The 26058-nt window shown below is 42.0% G+C and overlaps 1 protein-coding gene across 1 annotated transcript in view; it reads right to left on the bottom strand.

Moving 5' to 3' along the window:
* The window catches only part of ctnnal1 (catenin (cadherin-associated protein), alpha-like 1), a 41848-nt gene extending 21816 nt beyond the window's left edge, over positions 1-20032 (bottom strand). Inside the window, exon 1 of the mRNA XM_076106326.1 lies at positions 19937-20032. Within this exon, the coding sequence (XP_075962441.1) occupies positions 19937-20032 (96 nt within the window). The remainder of the gene's footprint in view (positions 1-19936) is intronic.
* Positions 20033-26058: the final 6026 nt, after the last annotated feature.

Genomic DNA, 26058 nt, shown 5'->3' with positions numbered 1-26058 from the left:
CCTTCACAAAGGCAGTAAGATTAAAAGTGAGTGTGAGCAAGCTCATCCTTAACACACATTGTAGCCATTCATCACAACAATGCCTGGCTTGGCAACTGTTATATAAAACCTGCTTATTTGTCTGAATTACATCTCTGGTTCCTTTAAGCTTTACTTCGCCTGCCGAGGAGTAACAACTCTAAAATAACTTTTTTCTGGAGCAAAAAGATTGAATGTAAAGAATCCTGGCAAAGAAACTTGACAGCCATTAGCAGTCAAGCTCAACACAATATCCACATGTGTGGATGTTGATCAAAGAAGAAACATGATCCATCCTTCTATCGTGACAGCAGAATTCTTTTTTTATTTTTGTCTACTTACGCGTGCGTGGGTGTGTGCGGATGTGAGTGTTTTACTTTACCTCATGTACAGCTGTATGTATGTACAGTATGTGTGCTTGAATAACCTTGATGTTTGTGGGAAGGAAATAATTGGACAGTAGCTTGTGTGAAGAGGAGAAGACAACAAAAGAGGGATTTTACGCCTTGGTCGTGTGTTTTTTCTGATCAGATGAAACCGCCTGCATCATCTTGTCTGAGTTTCGTGTTTGTCCTTGTTAATGTTAAAAAGAATTTCCATTTGGGTAACTTTGGTAACCTTCTGTTTCTGTTACACAAACTCTACAGCAAATGGATCACTTTGTTAAAGTAAACAGGAAAAGGAATACTTCCAGGTCTTATTTTGGGCCATTACAGTACAAAGGGATCATTGTTGCAGGGAGAGCTGCACCTAAAGAGACTAGCACAATGTTTGCCTGTTCCATGTGGATTTCCCCTGAAGGTTTCCAAACATTGTGCTTTTTTGTCTTCCACAAAATCTGCTCTTGAAAAAGCTGTTTTTATTGATGTCAGGAGAGACGTAGCTGGCTGTTCACTAATCTGAGATGGCAAAAGAGAGAGAAAGAGCAGGGGAAAAAAACATAAGAGGAAAGGGATGAAAGTCCCACTGAACATGCACTTTAACGGATGGGCAAATTCTTTCCAAATTGGCCGCAAGCAGATGGGAGTTCGATGCTGCGCTGGTCCACAGCCAGACTGGAGATGCAATACGAAGAGATGAAAAGAAAGACATGGTAGCTTGGAGGAGAGTGGACACAGATCGATGGGGAGATGTTAAAGGAGCAGGAAGACTAAAGAGTAGGACGTGTCACATCTGCATCCCACTTTACCTTGACGTCTTCCTTCCTCTAACACCATTCTTCTGTTTCAATAACTCCCTTCCCTGTGACTTCAGCAGTCTCCCTCCACAACTTCATCCACCTCTCCTCTAGTCCTCTGCGTGCAGTGTTGTAAATGATTCAAGTCTGTCTCTCGAGCCTGGTTGCTGCAGTACAGTGCAGTGTGATACACTACAGTAGCATATTGCCAAAACAAGAGTGAAAAGGTAGCACGTCCCTAATTTCAAAGTCAAGGAAGACAAAACGCTAACATGTCACTCGTTTTTTTGGCTCACATCACTTGACTAGTGACTCATGAAGAGAGCCAAACAAACCAGTGAAATTGTATTTTGTCCTTCTTGACTTTGAAATTTGGGATGTGCTATATTTTTACTTTTGGACTTTGGGTTTAGCACTCAACTGTGAATCCCATTGTTAAAGCGCAATACAGTAGCAGCTTGTGATGTTTAAGCTACATCCTTTGGGGTGTACTGTCAAAAAAAGGTGCAGAGAAGAGCAGAAATAGTAGAGCGGCTGCACCATCAAAACATCTTAGGCAGAAAACATATGCCCTTTCATTACCCCCATGAATTTAGTTCATTTCTAGGGCCCTAATTTCAAGTGTGCAGCAGATTGGTCCAAACTAATTGGTCCAGTTTTCTGGACACCAGTGCACCATTTGGTCATAACTGAACAAAAACATAGTAAGACATACTGGGCTCGTGGCCAATTTACACCCGTATTTTGCACATTAGAGTCATGCCCTCATGGAGCAAAAGTAAGCTGCGAAGAGTCACAGAGTCAGCAAGCAGGTTTTCTGCTTTACCTTGTTAAATTAGAAACACAAAGCAGCAGTACAACTTAGCATTAAAGCTGAGCTGAACCACATGTAGTCTTTTTTACACATGCATTCTTTAGGAATTAGATTGCATATACAGAGCTTTTTTTCATTTAATACTCCATCAAACACACACACACACACACACACACACACACACACACATGACAAGTCTGTTTAAGGGGCCACCCAGAGAAGTTAATTTCACCTTTACACAGTTTCTAAAAACCTGGCTTTCGATTGAATATGATTTTGCTGCGATTTAATATGTGGTTATTTTCTTACTTGAATAAGTAAAGCTATCTGGAATGCACATTTATAAACAGTAAACACATATTAAAATATCTAATTAACTAGTGTGTGTGTGTGGGGGGAGAGAAGGTGGAGACAGAAGGGATAGAAAGTGAAAAATGTTTTATCAACCGACAGTAGTGAACCTGTTCCTGGAACAAACTGACCTCAGTGATACGCTCTTGACCTCCTGGCCTCCTACTAGTGAAGCTCGCTTCCTCTCTCTTCTTCTTCATTCACACAAAGACACACCTTTCTAGCTGCCTTTCCAGAGATAAAGAAAGAGACTGCAGTGAGCTGGCAGTGGTGGCGGTAGCCTTTTAGGATGAATGAACGCAGATGGTTTTACCGAGCAAGACAGATAATTCCAGAGAAAAGATAGTCAAATCACTGCGTGCCTATACAACCACAAGATGACGGGGATAATACCAGCTGATTGCCTAAGAGAGAGGCAGAGGGGGGAGAGAAGGGCACAGCACGCTGGGAGGTGATGGATGTGGGAAGACTACAGAAGCCAACAGAGGGGCATGCTGTCAGCCATTAGTATTCCTCTGTATTTATGCCCAAAGGGCCAGCATCTTTATTACTTATGTCTATCTGAGAGAGTATGATTTTCATTATTAGGTTAATATTGAACTTCAACTGCAGCTGCAAGAGAACACTGCTTTTCTATTGATTCCTCTTCTTCATCGCAACCACCACGGTGTTAGTTTGATAATGATATTATCAATATTGGACTTGCATCCCCCAGGTGGCCAGAAGCACGACTCCAAATGAATGCTAATGTAGCAAAGAGGCGAACGTTTGTTAACAACTTGGAGATGTATGAATTTAAAAGAAGATAATGTGTTGCTGTTGCTTTCACAGCTTGTTTCTGTTGATCCCAAGAGGGGGAAAAAACAGTGTTGCTTTAAAAATGTAGTTAATAGAATGATATGGACTCAATAAATTATAATATTGATTGAATTATTATATTTTTGACATTTCAAACTGGAGGAATGTTGCTTGTTAGTCATGACTTGTTTTTTGATGCCTTGGCTCATTTTAAACAAAGCATTAAAATAATGATGATGGTACTAACCCGTGGTTAAGAACTCTTCCGAAGCGTATGTCAGCAGTAACAGTTGTTAAGTGGAATGGGTGACTTATTATTATTGAGAGTGAGCTGTATTCGTTGGCTTTGTTTCCTTTTCATTGTCATGTTTTCTTGTTCCAACTGGCAATCGCATAATGTGCCGAGCCAGTTTTCACTTTGTTTGACTAAAGTCTGGGCCGTGGATAGACTCAGTAAACATGGTGGGGGAGAAAGCGGGTGACGTGTGACAAAAGGTCACAGATCAGAAGACGAGCGCATGATGTGAACCTTAGCCCGCTCGCAGCCATCGAGACGGACAAGCACGCGACACTGATGGCTTGCAGACAGAGAAAAAAGGGGCAGATGTATAAGAATATTTAGATTATTGATTAATCATGCTGATTATTTCCTCGATTTATCGATAGGTCTATAAAGTGTCAGAGAACAGTCCATCCCAGTTTCTCAAAGTCCAAGGTGATGTCTTTAAATGTCTTGTTTTGTCAGTTTAATATAATATGAAAAGCAGACAATGTCCATATTTGAGAGGCAGACAACAGCTTGGTGATTATTCTTCTGTCTGTCGACTCATCGTTGCAGCTCTGACGGACAATAAAGACATTGTAAACGCCATAAAGGCTAGCAGTTGAATGAGTTTGTATCTTTATCAGATGGTGTCCCATTGGGGTTGCATGATAGAAGGGCCCTGCTTGGCTCAGCAATCAGTGCTGACATTTAGATATGAGGACAGGCAGACTGGATCCACAGCAAACATCAGACAGAAAGGTTATCACTTACGAATAATAACTAGCTACGTGCCAGTGTGTGTAACCAACTACTCCAGATGGATAATGACCAATAATGGAGTGTCATGTCTCTTGAGTGAGTCTGAATGACATGAATGGGTCTGTGGTGGATGCAGTAGTGAGGCCTTTTATTTAAGAGCTGAAAGGAATTACAGTCACAACGATTACTTGTGTACCAGTTATGGCTGGTTAATGTTTGAATGGTTTTATACTAACACCAATAACACCATACTTTTTAGTAGTCTATCTGACCGAGACATTCAGCGTCAACCTTTGGTACTTTGTGTGGTTTCTGTTACTTTGTGCTACAGGCCTATTTCTGTCAGTGCTAGAAGAGCATTTATCCCAAGTGCCAGTGCATGCCGTTCACATATCCGGACTAAAAAAAACAAGCCTCGCATGACAAGCTGTGAAAACACAAACATTGATGTGTTTTCTTCCTCACTGTGGAAAATAACTCCTACTTTTTTTCTAAAGGGCTCATGCTAAGAGCATGATGAAATATGTCTTCATTCTCACTGTGAACAATCACTGGCACCTCTTGAGTGCTGCACAGGAAGACGCCACTAATAGGCATTGCTGTCTAACTAGTACAGGTATGTCAGTGGACACAAGACAGTATTTTGGTACTGCATGTGAGATTTGACCCTGACAAAAGTACATATGACACTGGTTCCTTGCTCCTCTGACCAATGTGTTGTATGCCAAGGCTGTGCAAACAGTAGCTGCATCTCATAGCGCTAGAGGAGAGACAGCCACTGAAACACACACACACACACCCACACACACAATCACACACACAGCTTACATTCAACAGAGCACAATACCTCTTTTCATTCCTTCTTGCTCACGTAATTCTGGGAGGGAGTTAGAGAGAGACAGAAACAGACAAAGGGAAAGTCAGGGAGGGGGGTCAGCCAAGGAGAGGAGAGATGTGCCCTGAACACAACGTGACTGCCGGGTCAAACTCCCTCTGGCTGTCTCAACTGTTCACCTGCCTCTTCTCCGACGTACCTGGGAATACTGTGGGGGGTCAGCATCAGATACAGAGCAACCCGAGGCGGTGGCTCACCTGGGCCTTGAGACCCACATGCACCAAGCTTTACAAACGGTGACTTCTCTGTGCCCTAACCATTTACTTTTGAAACTGACCGCGTGCTGCATGTTAAATATTATTTATTTTCTATTGCAGTCATGACTAGGGTTGGGTATATATTTATGATACTCGTGTCAATACGGCACCCAAACAAGATTTTCCGAGTACCTTGGCTTGAAGAATATAAGCATGTTGGCTGAAGCTTGATATTTACTGTACATAGGGGAGAGAGGTATCAATCCTCTCATCTATCTCTCGGCAAGAAAGCGAATATGAGTATTCCCCAAAATGTTGGACTATTCCTTTAACATACAAATCCATACAAGAACTTAAGTCAAGAGTCTAAAATAAGCAATGGTTATGAGAAAGTGTCTGATTTAAGAATAAGTAAAAAGGACTGAAGACGAATTTAGCGAGGCTTTCGATGACTACTTTCAATATTTGGTTAGTTTTCAACTACTCAACGTTTTCACACTTCTACTCAACGCTCAAACAGCGTTTATGTTCTGAACACATTTCTTGTAATGACACTGTTATTATTCTTAATCACTATTGTCGTACAGAACTGAGATTTCAGCTGCTTTCACTGTGCATTTTCATAGTCAAAGCCATATTGTGATTTGCTAAATTGTTCTCTTTGCAGTTAAATCTCTGCAGGTGACTGTGACTTTCCCATTAAAGCTGAGTTGACATCTAACCCGAGTAGTCAACTGAAATGGTTGCTCCGGGCTCCTCATATGACTCACAGCGCGGCAAAGTGTCAAACACTATACTCTTTCTCTCCTGTTCCAGCTTTTGTCGCACCACGGCACAACAGCAAGTGCTGCTGCAGTCTGCATCATCATTTATTTGTGTGTAAGTAACTCAAGCTTGGTCAAATTAGCTGACTCACCAAGGAGCTCCTGGACGAAGCACTTAAACCAATTTAAAAACAACTTTTTTTTCCCGGCTTTTGAAACAATGTAAAAGGTACATTTCTTTGAATGGAGTATAAATCTAAAATGCATCAGCAAGTCCAATGTTGGTTGTGTTTCTTACACATATTTTGAATCTGTTCTGCCTTCAGTTGCTTCCTCTGCAACTGCTGTGATTGTAAAGTGCAGTTGGCTCTAGTCTGTGTTACAACAATCTTGACAGTGCCCACGTGGATGCAGAAAAGCCAAGACGAAACATCAGAATAGATTGTAAGGTTGGCACACTGTAGACAAACCCAATAAACTCAGCTCACTGTCAAATAAACGACAAATATAATCCCACTTATTGCCTGGTATTACGGCTTGGCATCGATTCCTTGGTGCTCTGCCACAGTTCAAGTGTTCGTAGCCTCTCTGAAACCTCTCAGAGACGGATTTCCAAATGGAGGGATGGAAAAATGTCCCGGGGCTTCCAGATTACATATTTGTTATTGTTTCACATGAAGAGAAGTATTCATCTCCGGGGCTTGGCAGGCAGTAGACTGGCTTACCACTCATGTGCCATAGCGGGGTAGTGTTTCCACTCAGGAAGTAGAATCTAAAAGAAAATCAGAACAGGCTGTGTGCTACCTGTGTGCTCCATCATGGCTGTCTAGAAATAATGAGAAATCTATCAAGTCTTAAGTGGGCCCACTGAGGGCGCTGAGCAGAGAGCTCCCAAGGAGTCACTCTGACCTGAGCTAGTTGTAGTTTACCGTTTGACAAATAGTAAAAGCAGTCATCCTTTATCAGCAGTTCCCATAGTACACTTGTATTCAAATGCTTGGTTCCCATGTGGATGAAAGCTGTACTTGGTGTTTGAGCGGTTGTATTATGGGACCCCCCCCCCCCCCCCCCTGACCTGGTTTGTTAGTGCACCGACAGTAACGCATAATCTCTCTTGAAAGCAGAGCATTGCTACAGTGTAATGAGTCTGGCTGATATGAGGTGCAGGAAGCCGAGAGGAACCAGCAGCAGCTGATAAGAGACAATGATAAACCTGGGAGAAAAACAGACGGACAGCTGCGATGGAGAGATAGACGGCTAAATGGCAGAGGGCATACAGTAAATAAGGGAAGATGGTGGACAGCTGAGATGGAGAAAAACAGAAGGCACGCCCGAGAAGAGCTACAAAGCAAAATGAGTTTTTACCAGCTCACTCTACTGTATCAAAGAACTTTTTAAGAAATTGCTCTCTTTCAGTCAAGAGTGACACTCAGGATTTGACGAGACGAGACAGTGTGACCTCTGATCCAACGGTCCTTGCTGGGGGGGGGGGGGGGGTAGACAAACACAACCCGGCTGACGATCAATTTTTGCTCTGTTAACCACGATCCAAGGTTAACTAAGATGGGAAGGGGAGCAGAGGGAATCGATCCCCTGTGTTTGCAGAGCACCAGACCATGACTCAAACTACTGCTGTGGTGCACCGACCTCGTTTCTCTTTAAAACCCTCTGCAGTTGCTGTAATAGTGAATAAGAAAAATCAGATTACAACTAATTCAATAACAATATTGAATTAAACAGTGCACCAAGAGGCCCTTTATGAGCATGATTGCCAAGCTGCATCTTATACACAAAACAAAAAACTCACTTGCAGTTTCTCCACTGCTGTGCATTTGAAGCCATTAGCTGTTAGAGTTGAATTCCCTGTCTGAACACACAGCATCAACTACCTTTAATAAGCTATTTAAAGGTTATAGTTTCGGGAAAAACAGTTATGTATCTGGCCATTCTTGCTCAAGCACGGTGACTTTAAGAATGTGCACGGATTAAACAAACACAAGAACATGTTAAGTAGCTAGTAGCCAGGCTCACTTTTCCCCTTTGTTCACAGTCTTTATGCTGAGCTAAGCTAACCGGCTCCTGGCTGTAGAGTCTGTTGTTAACATGGATTTTTTTCTGTACTTGTTTTCAGCAAAACACACAATACAAGAGCGGTGCTGTTGTCAAATAAATACTAAATCAAGAAATGGAACAAGTTTCTCTCGGCGTTTCATAAGAGTAGCCCCATCAGCCTCTATGCTGGAGATAGGCTCAACCTTGCCCTACCAGTGTGTGAGTGGTGATAAAAGTGATGCAGCTGGTATGGTGGGCATCTGAATACCACTGATAGCATCTCACTTTAAAGGTGCAACAAATAGTTCAGAGGCAGTGAATAATCAAAACATCTTCTTGACTATTTCAAAAAGATGTTTACTGCATAATGCCTTTTAAAAAGCAACCGATGAAAATACTTAGCAAGCAAATCGTAGTCTATGGGAGAGTAACAGCGTCCCAGAGAGTGATGTAATAAACCTGAAACAGACAGAAGCAACATGAGATCCTGACAACACAATGAATTTTTCACTTGGATCTCACTGTTTTTACTTGAATCTAACTGTTATCATGCTGAAACCAAGACAGCCAGCCTGACAGCACAGACATCTTTGATCTGAGCAAGTTTTCACAAAACATCCAAGACGTAATATCAAAGGCATCTCTGACGCAGGCAGCAGGGCAATTCAGATGAGATATCCCACCCATTTGGAAATGTACAGCGTATGCAGTTACACTTGTCTCCAGGCTACACTGGGGCTCTTTGTTCCATAGAAGACCGGGTTATTTCAAAAAGACGTCTAATTCATACTTTTGCCCGTGAATACATCTTTTACAAGGATATGGCAGTTGCTTAATTTGTAAAGGAAATATAACAAAGGGAGAAAAACACAGCAGAAAAATCACTGAAACATCACATATTCCATATGTGATGTCTCCAATCTCTCCGTCCGATTAGGATGCTGACATTCAAACAGCATTCCTCGTAAAAAGGCATTTGCCTGGACAATGAAGTCACATTTCGTTCCATTAATTGAATTAGACTTGCAGCTCCATAATAGATTATTCATATCGTTTTATTATGCAAGTGGTTACATTCCAGGAGGAGAAGAAGCAAAGAAAACAAACAAACTGTTTTTCCAGTGGAAGGTTTCATTTGTTGACATGGCCCGTTGTTGGTGTGCATAAACAGACCAAAATTTGCAATTAATGAATAACAACATACAATCGACAACACACAAAGCTCAAACTCCTCAAAAGACAACCGTGAACATAATTTTCTCCTACGAGTTGAATAATTTAGATCAGTCTCACCTTGTGAGATGACGCACATTCAAACGAAAAAACAAGGAAAAAATGTACATAAGCTGTTACAAATCTTTCTCTTTGAAACCTCTGGACGCTGACAAAAATACAATGTGGCCCAGAGCACTGTTCCTACGTTGTTCTTGCCATCTGACGTCAAACTTTGAATATCCCCCTCCATGATTTCTTTGCGGTTGAAACTCGATAAGAAAGCACTTGAAAAGGGCAAACTCCAGTTCCTGATGAGGCTCTATTTTATTTTTCATTCTGCTCCTCAATTATCTCAGTAAGGATCTCCTGGCCCACCAGTTAAGATCGATGAGTACCTGTATAAAACCCAAATAGGCGGAACTCTAAATTGATGCATCCTGTCAGAGAACAATCTCCACATCCATCATCGCCCAACATATTTTTGACGAAGCTTAATCCAGAAAAATCAAGACAACTCGAGCCTGCATCCCCTCGTCATCATCATCATCATCGGCTCGGTTTGTAAAACAGGCCTCACAAAGTTTTATCCTGAGGACAAAGTACCAGTCTTGGAGATTTTTGTCCCAGAGTCACTTTCTTGGACGCAACACAGCATGAAGACAACAGCCTGCTCCCACAACCTGGAGACACGAACACAACAAACGAGCCATTGGCAAGTCGCCCCCCACAGGTTGTCTTCACACTGAGCCGTGTTTAATGACTGGGTAATTATATAAAGTCCTCAACAGGATAATCCTAACTGCTTGCCAACTCAGCCTCGAAAACATTCCATCAGTCATCGTGATGGGTAATTACAAGTAATGGACAAATAATGGTGTGCGGTGAACAGTGTGTGAAAGTGGCTTAACCAGGCTCTGTGACAGCCTCCCACAGCGATGGCATGTTCTGTGGAGGAGGAAAAAAGAATGACATGCGGTGGCTGCTTGGAGGACGCTGACCTAATACACCTGACACAAAGGCACTGGCTTGCTTCTCATATAATAAGGCTTGTTTTTCTTTAATAAAACTGCAAAGTGAAAAAAAGACAAATGGGCTTTGTTTCTGATAAAAACCCTGAAATAAATCTCACAAGCTACCTCCACAATGTTTTGCCCTCCCAGTTTTTAAGCCTCTGAAAATTCCTCACAGATGAAAGGAAGGAGATGGGACGATAAGATGTCAGGTGTGGAAGAAAGTTGGCCAACTATCCCCAGAGCGAGACAAATCCTCACCCAGGAGGAGGGGGAAAAAAGGCATTTCTAATAATGTGGTCTTGGAGGTTTTGACATTTGAGAAGAGAAGGATTTAAAAATGTGAATGACTGCATTAATAAATCAGTGAAGTGTGTCAAACCAAACATCAAAACCCTCCTTGCAGAAGGATAGTGGCTGAGCAAGATGATTCATTGACGAAAGCGGTGAGCGAACAACGAAAGGCCAAGTTCAAGCCCTTGGGGGGGGGGGTAAGGCACTAACTCATGCATACCAGCCAGTATAGAGTGCGTAAAGGTCTCACCCTTTGGGACTGGGACTTTTGACCACAGCCGTGATGCCACTATAAACAATACAGACACACAATTTCAGACTGAACTCTATTACATATTGTAGGAGCTTGAAATATGAGCCCTGTGAAGGAATGCAGCCCCCCTGACTGCAGACAGCATAATGGCCTGTGTTGTGACACACCGGCTCTTCCACACATACTCACGGGGGGCTTAGGGAACATGCTTTCACTACATGACACATACCTATGTCTTTAAGTGTTGGAAGATCTGGTCAGGACCTATTTAAAACTCAAAAAAAACAAAAAAATAACATGTATTTGAACCACTGCTAGAAACGTCTACATACACAAGCAGAAGTCCAATCCAAACAGGAATGCTAAGTCCCATCCATATTAAATACTACATATAATTCCACTCACAAACTCTCACAAGCAACTCAAAAAGCTCCTTTCGGTCCATCTGATAACAGACACGCATGAATGTCCAACAACCGGAACATTATTTATAGAAGGTGAGTGACTTTAACTTATTTATAGGGGTTGACCCTGTGTGCGTGTGTGTGTGTGTGTGTGTGTGTGTGTGTGCATGTGCGTGCGTGTGTGTGTGTAAGTACACCCAGGCTGGGTTTCTCGGCTGGCTGGCCCCCAGCTTCACCCACCGGCTCCAGTCACCCAGAAACAGTGACAAGATAAGAGCACCCTCCCCATGCTGTATCGGGCACTTTCAGGCTATCGATGAGGGAAGAGCGCCACTAGAAATGGACGATAAGGACAAATACACCAGCAATAGGCTGAATCTGCCATTGATGGGACTTTTTATGGCCAGTGTTTTTTAATTGGCTTTTGAACTAGTTCACCAAATGAAACGATGGGTTCTCAATGTTGTGTCTTTTCGTCACAGTTGCTGGCCTGTTAGACCCACATAGATAGACCCCCTAGCTGCCATATGAAAACACAACTTTGAAATGGCCTGCAATAGTCTGGCTACTTTAAATATCTCTATCCTGCAGAGCATTTGAGAACAAAACCTGTTTGTTCAGAAAAAGCACACCACCACTGTGTAACACTGATCAGTATCAAGTTAAAATGATATTGTCCTATTCTTGGTACTAAGTCTTTTCACAATGTTTTAGATCATATCTGCTTACAATTGTGCTCGCATCACTGCACTGGCTGCAAAAACGTTTCCCCTGAAGATACGTGTCACTCAGACAAAAGCGGGTAAGAACACCAGCATCTTGATTGAATTCCGTGTCAAAGAAAGGGACCGGTTACATGGTGTTCCCGTTGCTGTTCCTCAGAATAGGTGGGCTGACGACTATGTCTCAGCTTACAGCACCTAAAAAAAAAGATCCTAAGTGACTCGGTGAGGCTGAACTTTCTGTGCACAACTTGTGGCCTCTGGCTAGGTTTTCCTTTGGCTGCATAATTAATGAGGCGATACAGGGACACTGGGCTCTCTGGAGAGATCGAGATTAAAAGGGGGCTAAGTGTAGAGAGATGGGGAGGAACTAAGCACGAGGCCGAAGACGAAGAATTAAAGAGCAAGAGAATAAGGCGTGTGACGGGAAAACAAAACCAGGAAATTGGGCAGAGCCACAGAGGAAGGGCGGAGGGCATACAAACAAGGTGCTATGCAGCATCTTACATACTGATGCTTCCTCACACCAACACCCTGAACTTACATCATCAAGTGAAAGATCCCAGTGTGTGCTCAGTTTATACTTAAAGTATTACTCTGCTGGGTTTTATAGCCTCTACTATTGCACAAGGTCAAAGGTGACACACCTGCCAATGTAGTTTACAGATTTATTCGATAACTGCTAATCAAACATTCGTCAATATTTGCATTAAAATAGTGTAGAAGTAATTCTAGAAAGAGAGAGAGAGATAAGGAGGTTGGAGTCACATAGTAGACTTTAAATATATTACATTTCTAACTGTTCTAAATTAGAAAAGATAAGAAAAATGTTTGGTATTCTGTGTTCTCCTTGTCCTTCACACCGTCTTTGTTCTGTCATGTCAAACCTCGTCTCTTTAAAAGAACTCATTATTGAGAGGGGAGAAGTTCAAAGACGCTTGAAGAAAGCAATTAACACATACAAGTCAGACAGCAGGATTCCTCTGTGGTACAGCAATGTTGCTGCTGGAGAGAGGAACAAACATGATGGCTTGGATGTACGCCATATACTTCTGTTGTATGACCTTAAAAACTACTATTCTATTCTTTAGGAATCTTTATGATACTCACATCCAAAGCAAACAACAGAAGTGTTTTTTTCCAGATATCCTAATCCAGTAGTTCCCAAACTTGTTCCCCCGCTATATCTTAGAAAACCTTTTCTGTCTCTGAGACAGAGCCATGAGGCAAAGTTACTGCGTGAGGTGAAAGGCAAGTAAGGGACTTAAAAATAGTCCAGAAGTTTTATTAACTCATGATACACATATTTTGAAATTCACTTTCTGCGGATGTCATTATCGCCAATGTACATTGTGACTTAATTTCCATTAATAAGCTTAGAAATGATATGCAAAAAAAAACACTCTTTATAAATCCAGAACTTTTCTTCAGTATGAAAGTATTCGGTGATAGTTGTCTGTAGAGCAGCAACGATTTATCAATTAATCTCCTCTATGAACTCAAATGAAACTCAAATGAAAATAGATTTCTTGGGCTTTGGGAGAAACTGAATGACATTTTTCACCATTTTCTGACATTTTACAGACCAAACAACGAACCGATTAATGAAGGAAATAATCAACAGTTTAATTGAATGGAAATAAATAGTTAGTTGTAGCCCTATCTGTCTGTACATCCATGGACACATTGCCAACAGGAACTGCTAATAGCTAATTCGGCATACTTCTAATAATGTCAATTTGCCAAAATGTAAACAAATATAGGCTAAAATCAGGACTCTAGCTGCAGCCAACAGCCAACTAACTTATCACTACATCGAGCCAAGAAAGCGCCAACAGAAAAGCAATGGGTTACTAACAGCTGCCTGCCAAATACTGATCTGTTTACCTGTGGTTGTCCAGGCAGCAGACAATATAGATACGTTGTGTGATATCTCTGGCAATACACGACAAGACGAGTGGGAGGGTGCATGCCAACAAGATTACAGTAAGTGGGCTGTCCCTTCACGCTCATCTGTCTCCTCTGTCCATACAGCATGTGCAGTAACACGTTATGTCCATCTTTGTATCGACCGAACAGTAGACCAAGCAGTATTTTTGCTAACACATCAGGTACATCCTTTCTGATGACGTGCTGTTATTAAAATATTAGCTACGTACAGCTGTAGACGGACTGGCACTGTTCACAGATGGCCTCTTTGCAACAACATAGTAATTAATGTCAATAAGTATGTCCTTGTCTATGCTTCTGGGCATGTTTTGTATGCATCTGTTTCGATCAGCAGGGGAGCTTCCAGTGAGGTTGGATAACACAAAACACCAAGCTAGATTAGGCAACACATTCCCACTGACAGAGATCTCTTCCTGTGTGCTGTGCTCACACTTTGAGATGAGACGTCTCATCACTATCTTATCATCATAAACTATAAAAATAAATATACTGTAAATAGGGGCTGGTAATGGGCCAGAAAGCCACTTGATTCTGAACAAGAACGCCTCAAATAGCCTTTGCAGGCCTTCGGAGGACCCTTTACATATGATACATGGAGGCTGAGCATTGTGAATAATCATGTACACAGGGGGCAGCTGAGATTAATTAAATTGGGTTTATGGCGATAACGGAATAAAAAATAAATTCGAAAAATGCAATAGCAATATATATTTAAAGACATAATGTCCTGGTTTGTCTTTATAAGAACTCACTATCAAATGTTTTCTTAGGGACTATTTCTTTGGCAGAAACAAATTAAACTAAACTGCACAACTAAAAGCCAGCAGAGGACCCTACTTTGAAGAGAACAGGTCCCTGAAATTGCTTTCCATTTTCAGTTGACAAAGAATACAAAACGCTGAGCTTTGTAAGCACACTGGGCCACTGAGGCTCTCTGATAATGGGAGAGATGTTTAATCAATACATTATCAACCTACCAGCTATAGCAATACGTCTTTGTCGAGGAAGGAGCTTTCTTTGAGACAATTAAAAGCGGTTCTCGCTATTAGCTACAACCTTCAGATACCTTAAATGGCAGAAGGTGAGAGAGCTTTTTTCACCATTAAATTAACTCCGCTGTTCTCTCCAGGTGACTGGTCCCTTTAGGCTGGGTTATTTGGAGGTTTCGGGCGCACACGCACAACCGCTCACACACACACACATAAACACGCACACACACAGAATACACAACTTTCTCATGTGGAAGTTTATTAGCGAGGAAGAGGTCAACGGATCGACATGTGAGACAGACCCTTTTATCGGCACTTAACAGCGATCAGTAATGACTCCCCTGATAGCAATCGTGAGAAGAGCAAAAGGGGGAGTACAAGGGTGTAAGACTGGTCATGCATGCCGTTTACGTGTGTGTGTGTGTGTGTGTGTGTCAGAGAGATGCAGAAAAAACGAGAATGAGTGAGAGTGGGAGGATTATGGGAGTGAGGGTAATTATGACAATAGAGAATCTGAATTCTCAAAACTGACAAAGTCAGATGACTAATGCAACCACTTTACTAGAAAACAGGGGGGAGTTGACTGAAATTACATCTCATTTCAGTTTGATGACACAGGGTTGTTTATTGGCTGTATATACTACCTACCACCGAGCAAGAGCTTGCCTTAGATCCTCATTTACACAACAATAGTGTGAGTCAGGCTCACTGTGATTCATACTTTGTTTGAACCGGGGGAAAGCGAAAACAAAAATGCTCTGCCGGTCTCTAAATCAAAGAAGAAAGATAACTGTATAGGCTGAATAATGAGTGTTAGTGTCTACACGGGCCATTCCTTAAAATCGTCCACTCATAATGGGAAAACAGGAAAGATTGTGGCCTTGTGGTGACGATATGACTTGCGCTGAATGTGTGTTATCAGACACGTTGTTGTGAAGGTGACATGGTCATGGTGGCAGCAACACACAGAACACAGAAAATGCAGGCGCATACACATGAAACCTCAAACAGCGGCACCACAAGTTCATTTAGTTCCTGTCGTCCATGAACAAACAATTCCACATACCAGATACAAAGACACACGAACCACACTGGAATCCCCCACCCTTCTCTCACACACACACACACACACACACACACACACACACACACACACACACACAATAAGGGCTTATTTTGTATCATTCCCAGGAGGCTAGTATATTTTGGTCTGTGGGTGTGTATCCACACGCATACTGTAATCCTCAGGTGGTTTCACCTCCATGCCAGGGACCCATTTGTCTTCATTATCGTCATACAGCTAGGAAGCAGATCTGTTCGGGCTCGTGGCACCAGTAATGCCTCTCTGTCCTGATATAAAACAACTTCACTACCTGGAGGTTTGTCACGTCACCCCTCCACAGAAATAGGAACATTATGAGGGAAATTGTGCCCTGTGCCTCAATAAAAAGTGCATTTCCCATATTTTCAGAAAGACAGATGAACATTTGACTGATGGTTGTGCTTACAGAGCAAATCACATCCTAAAACTTGCCACTGAGCTTTTGTTTGGGTAATAAATATGCCATTTCAATCCAGTTTGTGAGCAAAATGAACATGGTAAAGCTTTTCTTACCCACTCCTTTTCAGCACATCAGACGACAACACTGCAAGCACCACAGAACCCCTGGCAGCAAGGCAAAGTTGACACTAACAATATTGGACAGAGAACAGATTTTCCAGGCCCAATTATAGTTGAAAATCTTTTCAGAAACTCCTGGCTTAGCCCTGCAAAGGAATTATGGAGCCGGCATAGCTATGTAATCACAAGGCCAGTGTGTCACAAGTGTTTAAATGTTCACCTGATCAAAGACTCAGATATTACTTCCTTGCCCTTTTTTTGTTCCTACACATCTTTACCTCAAAACAACACCTTTACACCTCGTCAGCTGGAGGACCACCATGTCCGCACCGAGACGTAGGCCGGTGTGTTTTTACTAGGAACACGCCTCAATTATAAAAACCCAAGAACAGAATCTTGAATCATTTCACTAATCACCACTTAAAAACAGGAATTGGATCTCAAGGAAAAAGCGGCCAGATTACCGCTAATTGCCTTCCAGCTGGCTGCAGAGCACATCACAGGTAGGACACACAAACAACAGCAGGCACATTCATGTAGTTTCCCTTCTCTCCGTGTGATACCCAATACATTTTTGGAACCACCACAAGAGCAATTCATTACCCTCGCCATGCCCCTCGCAATGCAAGTATACATTGGTATAGAGATGACTGTAGTGGAAAAAGGTGAAAAACATTAGTGAATCCCAAGATGAGGAGACTGCTTCTGTCAAATCAAGTAAGGGCCTCTTCTGTTTTGAAAAGGATGAAGTGGATGATGGTCAAATTGATAGGGGATGCAGATAGAAAACATCCAGGTGGCCACATTACAAAAATAGGACTGAGAGACATTCAGACATCTTTTGGAAGAACTCTGAGTAGCACTAACGTTAGGAATGAAGTCCACATTCACACTCACTGTCAAAAAAAACTGCTTGTGTGTGTGTACGTATAGTGCAAGGCCGCAAGACTCCCAGCCTTATAATTACAGCCTGGTGGGAGTGAAGCTGATAACAGAGGCCTGAGGATATCAACGTCATGAAAGGAGAGGAGAGATACGTAATACAATTTTTAAAAGGGAGATAGTGCGCAACATGATACCTTATCAAACACTGGCTTTTCTCACTGACACTGCTTTTTCATTTCCTCCTTGATAGTCATCTAATGATCCCTAAAACACATGGGCACGCATACACACACACACACACACACACACACACACACACAAACACACACATTCATACAAAGCTGCTTTAAAAGAAAAGCCACACAAACCAGCCCCCACAGTACGTTTACACTGACTATAATGATTCAATTATAACCCATATAAGGCAATACTCATTCTCAGAACCGTCACGTAAAGCCCTTAACTGAGTTATCTTACTCACATTAAGGCTAATCAGAGTACCACAGCCGGCTTGAATATCAGTCTTTCTGATGACTGTACATAATTGTTGCTGTATCTATGAGTCGACTGATTGATTCATCTTTCCTGCTCTAGGAAGATGTTTTGTGCATATATGCAGCAATTTGTGTGCATGTGACCACACTGGATGAAAAGCACTCACAGCAGGTGAAACTAATGTACCGGTCAGTACCTGCTGAGTGACTGTCCTCCAGATGACATCACAACAACAAGACATTACATGTGGAGATAACAGTCCTTGGAAATGTTGCTTCATTCAGCATTGCAGAGCTTTGTTGCTATGGGGACAGGCCTCACAGTGAGAAATAAAGAAAGTTAGGAAAGATTGTCCTTGAGGCCCACTATTCAACACAGCGGACTGTTACATGCTGAATGCCGTCAGCATATAGCACATTCTTCTATACTACAGACCGGAGATCAGCAGGTCTTTCTCCCCGGGCAGGAGTGCACCATAAGTTTGCTGCAGCATACATATTATTAAGATAACGCAGAGTACAGCAAATGTACTTAATGCTTTTGCACAATATTACATCAGTGCTTACTGTAAATAAACTTACAGTAATTACCATTGGCATCACAGGTATAACCATGCCTGAATTTACCCTTGATTTCTCATTATGTATAACCAAACTCATACACTTTCTTTTTGGTGTATTATGAATGCGTGAAAACTAAGATGAACCACATAAACAGAGAGCACATCCCCTCACAGGAGCCCTTTTAAAAAAAAATAACCAACCCATTTTCATTCAGTACAGGATGAACGTATATCGTTCTGTGCACTGAGAGGGAGGCTTTCAGTGTTCACAGCGGGAAGGACAGTGTTGTCCAGACTCCGTTAAACCACCAGTGAGGCAAACAACAGGACATTTGCAGGCCTCTTGCTCTTTACCATCATGGACAAGAAGGGGATATTAGCATGTATAAGACTGGTGGTCACTCCCCTATTCAGGAGACGCCCCCCACCTCCCAGGAAACAACAGTGGAAAACAGTTCAAAAGCTAAAGCTTTGCAAAATCAATCATCTGCTGGAAACTAACAGACTAAAACGACATTAATGCCGAACAGAACCTTTACAAAACAGCCTTGGAGTTTGCGGCCTAGCCAACTTTGCAGCACTTTACAATAAAATGATTAATTGACTCATTGACCTGAACTCCATGCTTTAAAGCCGGGGCTACTGTTTCGAGTGTGCAAGAGAAGAGTTGCTGAGTGAGTGCAGTTGGCTTTAAGTGGGCCTTTCTTCTACTTTTGTTTATTGAAAAACTAAACACGCGCCTCAAAGTAGCACAATTAGAGAAGTGGAAGTCACAGTAACACTGAACTGGCAAAGGACAGCACGCAACTTCTGGGGAAACTGTTATACCCTCTTCAACAACAGTATTTCCTCAAAGTGGAGTCTGCTGACTACCAGGAGAGTTCCTGGTGAGCTCCAGCAACAACAAAAAGGGATTAATATCACAGTGAATTTAATTGTTTTTTGGATGGCTGATCATTGCTTTAATTGCTCCCATTTTTACTTTCCCCCTTTTACAGCACAGTGTAGCCTGTTATGTAATTAAATAGCGTTCCAACTTCTGCCTAACAACAACAAAAACCTGTCTTTCGTCCAATTCTTATCTTACATGTTAAAGGTCTTCAGTTCGCATGACTTTGCTGCGTGCAAAAACTTGTAACGACATAGTAGTAGGCTGTAATAAATGTCTCATTATCGATAACATCAATGCCGGTTGCGCAATGCAATAACATATAGTAAATTCAACCGCACGTGGGACAGTCTTTAAGCACAGCACGAGGTGAAAACATGCAGTCTCCGTGTACAAACAGGTACACATGAGAAGCAAAGTTAGCCTCATGAGTGCGAAACACTGCAGTTGTTGTGAAGCCAAAGTACGTTTTAAAGCAGGCCTCCGGGGGGGGGGGGGGGGGGTCCGATAAAACAAAAACCAAACGCGTTTTACGTGCATAGAGTAACGTTACTCACCTGCGATACTAAAGGAACAAGCGTCTGCTCCACCGAGCGAGTTTTGATTTCCAGACCGGAATCAAAGTTACTGTTGCCGCACGGAGATGAAGCCATTCCCGCCGAGCTCTCCCTGCCTGACACACACACACACAACCTCTCTCTCACACACACACACACACACACACACACACAATGCACGGCACTATACTGAGTTTACTAAGAGCCTTTCCCTTGCTGTTTCGCAGCTTGCAAGCTGGTGTACCGGACTTGCTGTTGCACGCGGAGATTTCTGAATTGGTCACACAGTCGTTTATCGAGTGGCTCTCCGCGCACGCACGCTGTTTTAATCCACTCTGGCTCGTTGGTTGTGCCGCTGAAGCCGCTAATGTCCATGTAGTTTACTCAACAACGGCAGGGAGCAGACTGCAGCACACCACCGTGGGCAACCACACACACACACACACACACACACACACGCACCACAGCACACACATCTTTTTCACTGCTGCTGGCTGCTCGTGTGCAACTCGAGGGTGTCCAAAGTGCAGTTCAACAATTTGCTGAGAATCGGGATGATCATTTTGATTTTTAATCCGTCTGTTCACTCACCAACAGCAGCTATACGAGGCAAAACACTATCAGATTTGGATATAAGTAATGGAAAATATAAGTAGTAGTATATCAGTAGTGCTGTGCATCTATCTGTTCGGCTATAGTGTGCACAGAAAAGGGAAGATTTAATATCATATAGGACTTTTTGATTTAAAAATGCATCAACCAGTCATGCAAATTTCAGAGGATGTTGAGTTTTAGATTTGAAAATTCATAATCCAGCTATCCATTCATGTAGATTTCAGAGGATTTTGCAATCCAGTGCCCTCCAGAGAGAAGAGCGACGCTTTCCTCACTGCACAGCTCTGGTTTGATCCCTAAAACAAAAAAAATCCCACATTATCCCCTGGAGTCTGAGAATCCCTTATCGTCCTCTCAAAATACACACCAGATATGCCAATCAAACCCGGCTGCACCGAGCCACATGGGACAGCTGCACTGAGTGGAATACAGTGCCTATCTTAAAAAGTTAGAGACTTTACCGTTTGAGTGTCTGAAGAAAGCATTCATTCACATAATGGCGCTGTATGGTTACCCAGGATCCAAAACCATGAAGGGGGCCCTTAAAATGACTAAAGTGGTTCTAAAAGGTATATTTATCATTTCAGTTTTGGTTGAAATCAGACTGAACACAGTCGCGTCTCTTGAGTCCTGCATGGTGACAGGTCACTGTGTGGGCCACAGAACGTCAGCAGAGTGTAAAGAGAGTCGGCCAGTCTTTTCATTGAAGACCGGCCGACCCTCTTTACACTGGCAGTCTGCCTCAGGCTATTTCAGGCTTCCGGTGTGTCCGATGTAGGGTGATGTTTATTTTTAAATATAGTTATATCAGGACCGTGGTCTTGCCTACTGCCTTGGTTCTGTCATGTGCACAAGTACTTGTAAAACAAATAGAAAATGGAGATCTGGCTGGAATTGTTTTCTGCTCAGAATAAAGAGACTCATCCTCTGCAGATATCTTTTGAATAGATGACAAGTGCTGAAAAGCTGTTTACAAAAGCTTGGCATGAACACATCAATAAAACCCATCATTTCAATTAGAGATGTGTGCTTGAGTTGTGGATTGGTGGACGTAGATGTGTTTTTTTCCCTTCCAAATTGTATTTCTTTTTCATACCATATAAGCAGAAGGATGAGATAAAAGATAAGGTACACGGGGGTAAAGATCCCATCACTTTTCTTTTACCCATAAGTCAACACACCCAATTTCCACTATACTATTTTCCCAATGTGCATCTGAAGGTAATAAAAAGACAAGTTGATGCTTGATAGAGTTGCAACCAGGTTTATTTTTACTTAAAATGATTTGTTCCTGAGAGAAATGGCAGGATGACATCTCATGTTCAACGAACTGACTGACTTGGAGGTTACGATGACTCATATGGATGTTATTTCTAGATGGAATGATTTTGTTGTGCAAGGGGACGAGACTATCTAGCATCCCCTGCCCAGTATAAGGTCCACAAGTTCTACATATGCTGTTGTTAACTATCATCAATGTGTGTTATTTGTCTGCATTTGAGGTTCTTTAAATCTTGCTCTCACACTCCAAAAGAAGAACGTTTTACCCTGGAGACACATTGTTCCTCTTCTTATTTTGTGACCCAGTGACTTGTATCCACAATAGAACTCAGAATGCTTTATGGCCATCTGGATCAGAGCCTGACCAAACTATTTGCCAAATTATCTGTATCCTCAAGTGGCTGCAGTAGCTATTTCTAACTTTTCTAACAAGTGCAGCCACTGGATGACAAGTGGTGAGTAACACTTCATATTACAAACACACCAGCTGACTGAGAGCAGATATGGCTTATAAGCACTGTGGCACTGTTAGTGAGGGGCTTTTGCCTGCTTTATCATCAACTATCGTGGCTGGCTCACACTCTGTGTCAGCAGAAGAGACAATAGTCGTATGTGTGTGTGTGTGTGAGTGTGTGTGTGTGTGTGTGTGTGTGTGTGTGTGCGTGTGTTAAGGCTGTCTGCCGCTCTCAGGCTCAGCCAGTATTTATTTAAAACCCCAGAGCTATGCTTTAGTTTAACCCTCCCTGTTTACATAGGTTACACTCCACACACACACACACACACACACACACACACACACACACACACACACACACACACACACACACTGCATCATTATGAAGGCATGCAAGCAGTTTGGCTGCTATGTGCGGACAGGGCTGTGTTCCACTTTGAGGAATGGCTCTACTACTAAGTAGATAACATCTATATGTTTTTTGTTAATCTTCTCTGAGGCTTTGTTCCAAGCGATTCGATGATAACGAACTCCTTTCGGGCTACTTGCATTGTGCTGTATCAACATATGCTGGTTTAAATTATTCTAGTCTCAGCAGATAAGTTCAAGAAGCAAAATAAGATAAGAAATACGACACATCCCAACCTGTACCATTTCAATGGAAATATATTTATCATCTCAACAAATTGCTTTCAATCCTCAAGCTCAAACAAACACAACAGTGTGCATATTGTCACTGAGTTTGTCCGTGCCATAACTAACTAACTGTGAAACAGGCTTGTTTTTCTAATTTCTGTATCTAATTTGAACTGGAATATTCAATATTTGCTCCTCTGCCTCTAATCTCTTCTAGGCAGATTGCATTTTGACAATTTGCCTGAAACCCATACAAGCAGGACGTCCTTTTTGTGTATTCTCATCTGCACAGTCCAAGGGTATTACTCATTAAATAAAAGATGCTTATGCATAGTGTGATTGTGTTGCTAACAGCTGCTTCTCTCTCTCTCTCTCTCTCTCTCTCTCTCTCTCTCGCTCTCTCTCTTGTGCTTTACAAGTGCTGACTTCTCCTCTCTCTCTGGATCATTCCTTCAAGCTGTACACTGACTGTGATTGTGGTGCACTCAGTCATACTCCCCTGTTGGATACATAGATTGAAATTTGGAATTCAAAGCAAGGACTGTGGTTGAATATTCAAGGATTTCCCCCCCCTGCATTCTCAAATGTAAGAAAATGTCTCTCTCTCCCGAGTATACTTATAAACACTGTTCTTGATTATGGCCCTCTTCATATTTGTTTTTGAGAAGATTGTGTTTTGTATTTGGTCGATTAACGCCTCATGTTTTGTATCTATAACACCACATTTCACACATAAACATGAGCCTCCGGGTAAACTTGAGCTTACAGGTCAAATTAACTAGTTTAAAAGAAATACTTGCACTTCAGGCTAGCGTAGCTTTGACACAGACCTGCAGCTGAACTCACTCACTTACAATGACACAGTGCCTGGAGAGGCCCCTCTGAAAGAGAGGAGGTCAAACTGAGGTGAGGTGCCCTGGTTGAATATTTAGTTGGCTGTACACTGTTTTTACTGACTGACCCCGAGTGTGTTTACAGTTTACAGCTTCAGAGGTTGTTTAAATGTTAGATGAGTTTAATCGGTTTAATCCTGGCTGTCTTATTGGTGTTTATGTTCGTACAGACTCCAGCCAGGAAGAATTACACTGCTTGCAGTGCAAATTATAGACACCACAGAATTAGACACATTTTAATATGTTCATATAACCAAAGCAGCAGTGCTAATAAGGATCATCTGTCTGTCATGTACGGCTCGCCTCCTGCCAAATCCTCAGGGTCATCGCTAATTTGATTAAACGTAAACAAACAAGGCCGCAGCAAAGTGGTACATAGCAGACACCCATCCTAATAGTCTTGGCATTTCTGAATCTTCATTCCTGTTGTTACATAATTGCAGACATCTTACATTATACTCAATCACCAAGATACATCTTTTTTTTAAACACTTCACCTTTCGCTCAAAGAAAAAGAATAAAAAGAGAACGTATACACAGTTAAAAACAAATACTGTTGTTACCTGAGATGTCAAAATATCCTTGTTATTTGTGTGTGAGCAAATGAAAGACACTTTAAATTCCCCTAGAATATTTTAGAATTAATAGAAAAACAGAGGGTCCCTTTATCATCCCTCAACCCCTCAAGTATGAAGTTCATTTATAGTTATTCCATAAATTACTATCCAGGCTTCAGAGCTCCTCGGGCATATTGAGTAACTGAGCACTCGGTGGCGACATGTGGCGCAATGACATTAATGAATAAAACATTTAAGGGTATTATGTACAATGTCAAACATTTCATTTTCTGCTTTCATAAATTCTTGATGCATACAGCAGTGAGATGGAGATCCTCTTTCATGCCTTATAGGACAGAGTTACTCAGGGTCAGGATCATATGGTCACTAAATTAAATATAGCGATAAAGATAAGATAAATGGAGATTCATTAGACTTATATCACACTTTCTGAAGTTCAACTTCCCTCTACTCTCTGATACAATTAAAGGTAAGTCATATATTAAAATTAACATGACGTTTGTGACAGAAAGAGGGCCAGACAAAATTAAAAAACCCAGACACACAGTTCTCTCACACAGACACAGATGTTGCAGGCCAATTACTCATCATAAATCACTACTATGACCCCACTGTATACATGTCAAGCATTTGACCTCCCTGTAATACACTAATTAGTTTTTTTTCAACTTCTCAAGTAGTCATATAATGTCTGCATCATAGCTGATGTAGAGTGTATCCACAGGCTTAATCAAAGCACTTTCCATGGATGACCCTGTAACCACTGTTCAGTTCACTGATGCAATGTTCATAAAATATCTCACATAAAGGTGTAATCTTGTACTCTTTTGTCAAAATATTGGAACATAGGATAGGATCTTCTTGTCTCCTGCAATGACTTATTACATTTACTCAAACTAATCCTGCATTGTGTAAACAAGAACAGAGATTTCATCGCAAGAGCAAGATAAATGCAGCAGTGCAGAGATAATAGAGATGTTTTTTCAGAGACGCAGCTGTTTGGCTACATCTGCAGCTATCACCTAGCTGCCACTCCTGAGATGAGAGCCATAGATGCATGGGTATCCTGCACAGAGAGGTTGTCTCACCCTGCCAAGTCCGTCTAAATCCTGTGTCCCATTTAATGATTGAGGAGGGACAACAATAGCAAGACGAACACAATCTATTTCCTCCCCAAGTGTTGGTGACAGTGCGTCTATTTTGTCTTTGCCACGCACATATACCACAAGACAAGCATAGCCAGAGGCCAGCCAAAAAAGACCCAGCCTCCCCTCCTTCCCATTCTCACTTCCTAAAAGGCTCTACCCTCGTTTTCTTTCCTACATTGTCATTCATCATATCGTCTCATGGGTTCACAGATGCCATCACGTTTCCTCCCTGATCTTGTCAAATGGGCGCCCAGAATCGCCTTGTGACCAAACTGTCGACCTGGACCTTTGAAATCCATAAGGCCCAAGGGCTTTTTTTAACAAGCAAGGCCGTCTGGCTGGCAGCTAGCTCAGCTGCGACCTGTCACCCTCAGTCACTATTGGCAAGGGGATAATACAGTCCGACACGGCAGTGTTTTAATAGATTATTGTGGCATCTTGATTGTTGATGGAGCAATTTCCAAATCATGCAAAATGTCATCAGCCATTTGGTTTATATGCAGAATATTTTATCTGG

Source organism: Anarhichas minor, unplaced genomic scaffold (genome assembly GCF_050575085.1).
Source record: "Anarhichas minor isolate MPS153535 unplaced genomic scaffold, ASM5057508v1 ptg000033l, whole genome shotgun sequence".
In the NCBI taxonomy this organism is placed as follows: domain Eukaryota; kingdom Metazoa; phylum Chordata; class Actinopteri; order Perciformes; family Anarhichadidae; genus Anarhichas; species Anarhichas minor.
This window is presented reverse-complemented; position numbering and strand designations above follow the sequence as displayed.